Here is a 6,914-nt window from a genome sequence, read left to right as displayed (position 1 = left end):
TCCCCCTCTCTCTCCCCACGAGTGGGTGGATCTCTTTCCCCGATCTGATGCAATCCGATGTTGCAGTTGGAGGGGGAATGGTTCAGGAGCTCAGCGAGCCGGAGCAGACCCGATGGGCCGAAAGGCCTCTTGCCGAAATGCGACCGTTTTGTTATTCTGGTATTGCTGGTTGTTCTCTGCATCTTGACCTTCTTTAACCGTGTGACTCTGTCCCTGTTTCTCCCAACAGTACGACAGTACGCGGACATCTGTCTGTTCAGCACAGCCCAGTATAAGTGCCCCGTAGCGCAGGTCGAAGCTGAGTGAGTATTGTTCTGTTGCCCACCGTTTTCCGTCTCGCTGCTGTTTGTGACTCAGAGTCAGTAGACCTGAACCCTGCTGGAATTACCCAGCACAGTTCAGAGGGCACACAGAGTCTGTGAATCAGCCGCATTAGATTGGAACAGGAGTTGTGTGCGGGCACAGAGAGGGTCACGTTGGGCACCATTCCCTTTTCTCATTGCCCCACCATGTGGCCATCATTGGTCACCTCCTTGCCCAGTTGCCCCTTCAGTGGCCCGCTAAGTGGCCATTTAAAGCTGTCAACTGCATTGGCTTTGGGGTGTGGAGTTACGTGTGGGTCTGACCAGGTGAGCACCAGGCTAAAGGCACAAGGGTGGCCCAGGTGGGTTTGAAAGTCTCTCTCCGCTGACGAGAGAGCATTATTCTTTCGGAGTTGTTACAAACGAGTAGACTGGTTTCATGAAAAGTTGATGGCTTTTATTTTTCGCTAACGCCCGAGAGCTCTGATTGGATAATCCAGTTCGGACTCTCAAATGACCGATTGATGGATTTGAAGACCCCCATTGGGTTCAGCTCTTAGAACCACGCTGTAGAATCTCCATGGTGTGGAAGCAGGCCATTCAGCCCATCGAATGGGCACCAAGCCTCTGAAGAGCATCTCACCCAGACACATCACCCCCACCCTATCCCCATAACCCTGCATTTCCCATGGCGCCCTAACCTGCACATGCCTGGGCACTATGGGACAATTTAGCGCGGCCAATCCACCCTAACCTGCACATGCCTGGGCACTATGGGACAATTTAGCGCGGCCAATCCACCCTAACCTGCACATCCCTGAGCACTATGGTCCAATTTAGATTTTGGATTGTGGGAGGAAACCATAGCACCTGGAGGAAACCCACACAGACACAAGAAGAGCATACAAACTTCACACAGCTAGTCTCCCAAGGGTGGAATCGAAGCCGGGTCCCTGGTGCACTAAGGCACTGTGCTGTCCATCACTAAGCCGCTGTGTTGATTCGGCGGGTATCTCTCTCTCGGTCTGTCCTGAGCTTCCTTGTGTGTTTGCCCATTTCTTGCTGTTCTCTCCCCAGTGACCAGGTTTCTGCCAGTTCGACCTTCTGTAAGGTCTACACACTGGTCCCCCTCCTAGACCATAACCGGGAGAAGAGGGGCTTGGCCCTGGATGGGAAACTCAAACACGAAGACACCAATCTGGCCTCCAGTACCATGTAAGTCATCCTTCCCAGCAGCCCCCCAGCTATCCCTGCTCGATGCAGCCTCTCTGTCTCATCCCCTCCCTCTTGCTTTCACGCACTCACTCCCTCTCTTCCCGTGTCTTGTGTGTGCGTGTTCTCTCTCGTTCTCTCTCTCTCTCGTTCTCTCTCTCTCTCGTTCTCTCTCTCTCTCTCGTTCTCTCTCTCTCTCGTTCTCTCTCTCTCTCGTTCTCTCTCTCTCTCGTTCTCTCTCTCTCTCGTTCTCTCTCTCTCTCGTTCTCTCTCTCTCTCGTTCTCTCTCTCTCTCGTTCTCTCTCTCTCTCGTTCTCTCTCTCTCTCGTTCTCTCTCTCTCTCGTTCTCTCTCTCTCTCGTTCTCTCTCTCTCTCGTTCTCTCTCTCTCTCGTTCTCTCTCTCTCTCGTTCTCTCTCTCTCTCGTTCTCTCTCTCTCTCGTTCTCTCTCTCTCTCGTTCTCTCTCTCTCTCGTTCTCTCTCTCTCTCGTTCTCTCTCTCTCTCGTTCTCTCTCTCTCTCGTTCTCTCTCTCTCTCGTTCTCTCTCTCTCTCGTTCTCTCTCTCTCTCGTTCTCTCTCTCTCTCGTTCTCTCTCTCTCTCGTTCTCTCTCTCTCTCGTTCTCTCTCTCTCTCGTTCTCTCTCTCTCTCGTTCTCTCTCTCTCTCGTTCTCTCTCTCTCTCGTTCTCTCTCTCTCTCGTTCTCTCTCTCTCTCGTTCTCTCTCTCTCTCGTTCTCTCTCTCTCTCGTTCTCTCTCTCTCTCGTTCTCTCTCTCTCTCGTTCTCTCTCTCTCTCGTTCTCTCTCTCTCTCGTTCTCTCTCTCTCTCGTTCTCTCTCTCTCTCGTTCTCTCTCTCTCTCGTTCTCTCTCTCTCTCGTTCTCTCTCTCTCTCGTTCTCTCTCTCTCTCGTTCTCTCTCTCTCTCGTTCTCTCTCTCTCTCGTTCTCTCTCTCTCTCGTTCTCTCTCTCTCTCGTTCTCTCTCTCTCTCGTTCTCTCTCTCTCTCGTTCTCTCTCTCTCTCGTTCTCTCTCTCTCTCGTTCTCTCTCTCTCTCGTTCTCTCTCTCTCTCGTTCTCTCTCTCTCTCGTTCTCTCTCTCTCTCGTTCTCTCTCTCTCTCGTTCTCTCTCTCTCTCGTTCTCTCTCTCTCTCGTTCTCTCTCTCTCTCGTTCTCTCTCTCTCTCGTTCTCTCTCTCTCTCGTTCTCTCTCTCTCTCGTTCTCTCTCTCTCTCGTTCTCTCTCTCTCTCGTTCTCTCTCTCTCTCGTTCTCTCTCTCTCTCGTTCTCTCTCTCTCTCGTTCTCTCTCTCTCTCGTTCTCTCTCTCTCTCGTTCTCTCTCTCTCTCGTTCTCTCTCTCTCTCGTTCTCTCTCTCTCTCGTTCTCTCTCTCTCTCGTTCTCTCTCTCTCTCGTTCTCTCTCTCTCTCGTTCTCTCTCTCTCTCGTTCTCTCTCTCTCTCGTTCTCTCTCTCTCTCGTTCTCTCTCTCTCTCGTTCTCTCTCTCTCTCGTTCTCTCTCTCTCTCGTTCTCTCTCTCTCTCGTTCTCTCTCTCTCTCGTTCTCTCTCTCTCTCGTTCTCTCTCTCTCTCGTTCTCTCTCTCTCTCGTTCTCTCTCTCTCTCGTTCTCTCTCTCTCTCGTTCTCTCTCTCTCTCGTTCTCTCTCTCTCTCGTTCTCTCTCTCTCTCGTTCTCTCTCTCTCTCGTTCTCTCTCTCTCTCGTTCTCTCTCTCTCTCGTTCTCTCTCTCTCTCGTTCTCTCTCTCTCTCGTTCTCTCTCTCTCTCGTTCTCTCTCTCTCTCGTTCTCTCTCTCTCTCGTTCTCTCTCTCTCTCGTTCTCTCTCTCTCTCGTTCTCTCTCTCTCTCGTTCTCTCTCTCTCTCGTTCTCTCTCTCTCTCGTTCTCTCTCTCTCTCGTTCTCTCTCTCTCTCGTTCTCTCTCTCTCTCGTTCTCTCTCTCTCTCGTTCTCTCTCTCTCTCGTTCTCTCTCTCTCTCGTTCTCTCTCTCTCTCGTTCTCTCTCTCTCTCGTTCTCTCTCTCTCTCGTTCTCTCTCTCTCTCGTTCTCTCTCTCTCTCGTTCTCTCTCTCTCTCGTTCTCTCTCTCTCTCGTTCTCTCTCTCTCTCGTTCTCTCTCTCTCTCGTTCTCTCTCTCTCTCGTTCTCTCTCTCTCTCGTTCTCTCTCTCTCTCGTTCTCTCTCTCTCTCGTTCTCTCTCTCTCTCGTTCTCTCTCTCTCTCGTTCTCTCTCTCTCTCGTTCTCTCTCTCTCTCGTTCTCTCTCTCTCTCGTTCTCTCTCTCTCTCGTTCTCTCTCTCTCTCGTTCTCTCTCTCTCTCGTTCTCTCTCTCTCTCGTTCTCTCTCTCTCTCGTTCTCTCTCTCTCTCGTTCTCTCTCTCTCTCGTTCTCTCTCTCTCTCGTTCTCTCTCTCTCTCGTTCTCTCTCTCTCTCGTTCTCTCTCTCTCTCGTTCTCTCTCTCTCTCGTTCTCTCTCTCTCTCGTTCTCTCTCTCTCTCGTTCTCTCTCTCTCTCGTTCTCTCTCTCTCTCGTTCTCTCTCTCTCTCGTTCTCTCTCTCTCTCGTTCTCTCTCTCTCTCGTTCTCTCTCTCTCTCGTTCTCTCTCTCTCTCGTTCTCTCTCTCTCTCGTTCTCTCTCTCTCTCGTTCTCTCTCTCTCTCGTTCTCTCTCTCTCTCGTTCTCTCTCTCTCTCGTTCTCTCTCTCTCTCGTTCTCTCTCTCTCTCGTTCTCTCTCTCTCTCGTTCTCTCTCTCTCTCGTTCTCTCTCTCTCTCGTTCTCTCTCTCTCTCGTTCTCTCTCTCTCTCGTTCTCTCTCTCTCTCGTTCTCTCTCTCTCTCGTTCTCTCTCTCTCTCGTTCTCTCTCTCTCTCGTTCTCTCTCTCTCTCGTTCTCTCTCTCTCTCGTTCTCTCTCTCTCTCGTTCTCTCTCTCTCTCGTTCTCTCTCTCTCTCGTTCTCTCTCTCTCTCGTTCTCTCTCTCTCTCGTTCTCTCTCTCTCTCGTTCTCTCTCTCTCTCGTTCTCTCTCTCTCTCGTTCTCTCTCTCTCTCGTTCTCTCTCTCTCTCGTTCTCTCTCTCTCTCGTTCTCTCTCTCTCTCGTTCTCTCTCTCTCTCGTTCTCTCTCTCTCTCGTTCTCTCTCTCTCTCGTTCTCTCTCTCTCTCGTTCTCTCTCTCTCTCGTTCTCTCTCTCTCTCGTTCTCTCTCTCTCTCGTTCTCTCTCTCTCTCGTTCTCTCTCTCTCTCGTTCTCTCTCTCTCTCGTTCTCTCTCTCTCTCGTTCTCTCTCTCTCTCGTTCTCTCTCTCTCTCGTTCTCTCTCTCTCTCGTTCTCTCTCTCTCTCGTTCTCTCTCTCTCTCGTTCTCTCTCTCTCTCGTTCTCTCTCTCTCTCGTTCTCTCTCTCTCTCGTTCTCTCTCTCTCTCGTTCTCTCTCTCTCTCGTTCTCTCTCTCTCTCGTTCTCTCTCTCTCTCGTTCTCTCTCTCTCTCGTTCTCTCTCTCTCTCGTTCTCTCTCTCTCTCGTTCTCTCTCTCTCTCGTTCTCTCTCTCTCTCGTTCTCTCTCTCTCTCGTTCTCTCTCTCTCTCGTTCTCTCTCTCTCTCGTTCTCTCTCTCTCTCGTTCTCTCTCTCTCTCGTTCTCTCTCTCTCTCGTTCTCTCTCTCTCTCGTTCTCTCTCTCTCTCGTTCTCTCTCTCTCTCGTTCTCTCTCTCTCTCGTTCTCTCTCTCTCTCGTTCTCTCTCTCTCTCGTTCTCTCTCTCTCTCGTTCTCTCTCTCTCTCGTTCTCTCTCTCTCTCGTTCTCTCTCTCTCTCGTTCTCTCTCTCTCTCGTTCTCTCTCTCTCTCGTTCTCTCTCTCTCTCGTTCTCTCTCTCTCTCGTTCTCTCTCTCTCTCGTTCTCTCTCTCTCTCGTTCTCTCTCTCTCTCGTTCTCTCTCTCTCTCGTTCTCTCTCTCTCTCGTTCTCTCTCTCTCTCGTTCTCTCTCTCTCTCGTTCTCTCTCTCTCTCGTTCTCTCTCTCTCTCGTTCTCTCTCTCTCTCGTTCTCTCTCTCTCTCGTTCTCTCTCTCTCTCGTTCTCTCTCTCTCTCGTTCTCTCTCTCTCTCGTTCTCTCTCTCTCTCGTTCTCTCTCTCTCTCGTTCTCTCTCTCTCCCCCCAGTTCTGTTCCCTTGTGTGTTTCAATGAGGTCACCTCTCATTTTTCTCAACTCCAATGAGTGCAGGACCAACCTATTCAATCTCTCCTCACAACACAGTCCCCTCCATCTCCTGGACCAGCTGAAGAAACCTCAGGATCGGAGTCAGACCATGATCTTATTGACAGTCGGAGCAGGCTTGACTGGCTGAATAGCCTGACTCTTAACGTCTTGTTATGATGCTGAGGCCACTTCATGAGTAATGGATGGACGGAGCAGTCTTACCTGTGAACCACGCCATGTTTAATGGCTTCCAAAGCTCTGGATAGTTTGCGGCTTAAATCTGTGACACCGCCCACCCCTTACTAACTCCAGCTCAGAATCCCGGGACTGTCCTCCTAGCGGCGCTGTGTGGGTGTCCCTACACCACACGGCACTGCAGCAGCTCAAGGACACAGCTCACCCCTCACCCTCAAGGGGCAACTAGGAACGGGGAAACCAAAGCAGTCACCTTACCAGTAATGCCCACATCCCACAGATGAATGTTAATGAAGATGTTTCTCCTGTGGTTGGTGGGACAAACCAATTGGACACTGTCCCTAATAATTTCTTGGGAGACCGGGAGAGTTCGGTGGATAACTCTCCACCTCAGGGGAGCACTTGGGGCCAGCGGTGTGGCTACATTTCAGGGAAGATGTGGGAGTCACTCGGGATAGGCTGAGAGGAAGCAGGCACGGGAGCATTAGCACCAAGGGCAAGCCTGATGGGTGGAACGGGCTGTGTCCCAATTCAATCCCTGCGGTACAGATAGAGGCCACTCCGCCCATCGCTTCTGTGGTACAGATAGAGGCCACTCCACCCATCGATTCTGCACCATCCCTCCGATGTGCATCCCTTCTAGTCCCAGACCCCTACCCTATCTCTGTAAGCCCTGCATTTCCCGTTGCGAACCAAACCTAACCTGGACACTAAGGGCAATTTCCCACGGCCAATCCACCCTAACCTGCACATTCCTTGACACTATGGGACAATTTCCCAGGGCCAATCCACCCTAACCTGCTCATCCCTGGACAGTATAGGGCAATTTCCCGAGGCCAATCCACCCTAACCTGCTCATCCCTGGACAGTATAGGGCAATTTCCCAAGGCCTATCCACCCTAACCTGCACATCCCTGGGCACTATGGGACAATATAGCATAGCCAATCCACCCTAACCTGCACATCCCGAGACACTATGGGACAATACAGCACAGCCAATCCACCCTAACCTGTACATCCCTGGGCACTATGGGACAATACA

At 51.4% G+C, this 6,914-nt stretch overlaps 1 protein-coding gene across 1 annotated transcript in view; it reads left to right on the top strand.

Moving 5' to 3' along the window:
- LOC122547731 (arrestin red cell-like) overlaps positions 1–6,914 on the top strand; it is a gene marked incomplete at both ends in the record, with an annotated part of 21,266 nt that overhangs the window by 1,288 nt on the left and 13,064 nt on the right. The window contains 2 exons of the mRNA XM_043686317.1: positions 230–302; positions 1,380–1,517. Coding sequence (XP_043542252.1) covers positions 230–302; positions 1,380–1,517 — 211 coding nt within the window. The remainder of the gene's footprint in view (positions 1–229; positions 303–1,379; positions 1,518–6,914) is intronic.

The sequence above is a fragment of the Chiloscyllium plagiosum genome, unplaced genomic scaffold, assembly GCF_004010195.1.
Source record: "Chiloscyllium plagiosum isolate BGI_BamShark_2017 unplaced genomic scaffold, ASM401019v2 scaf_200, whole genome shotgun sequence".
NCBI lineage: Eukaryota > Metazoa > Chordata > Chondrichthyes > Orectolobiformes > Hemiscylliidae > Chiloscyllium > Chiloscyllium plagiosum.
The sequence above is the reverse complement of the archived record's forward strand: the minus strand, read 5'-3'. Positions and strand labels throughout refer to the sequence as shown.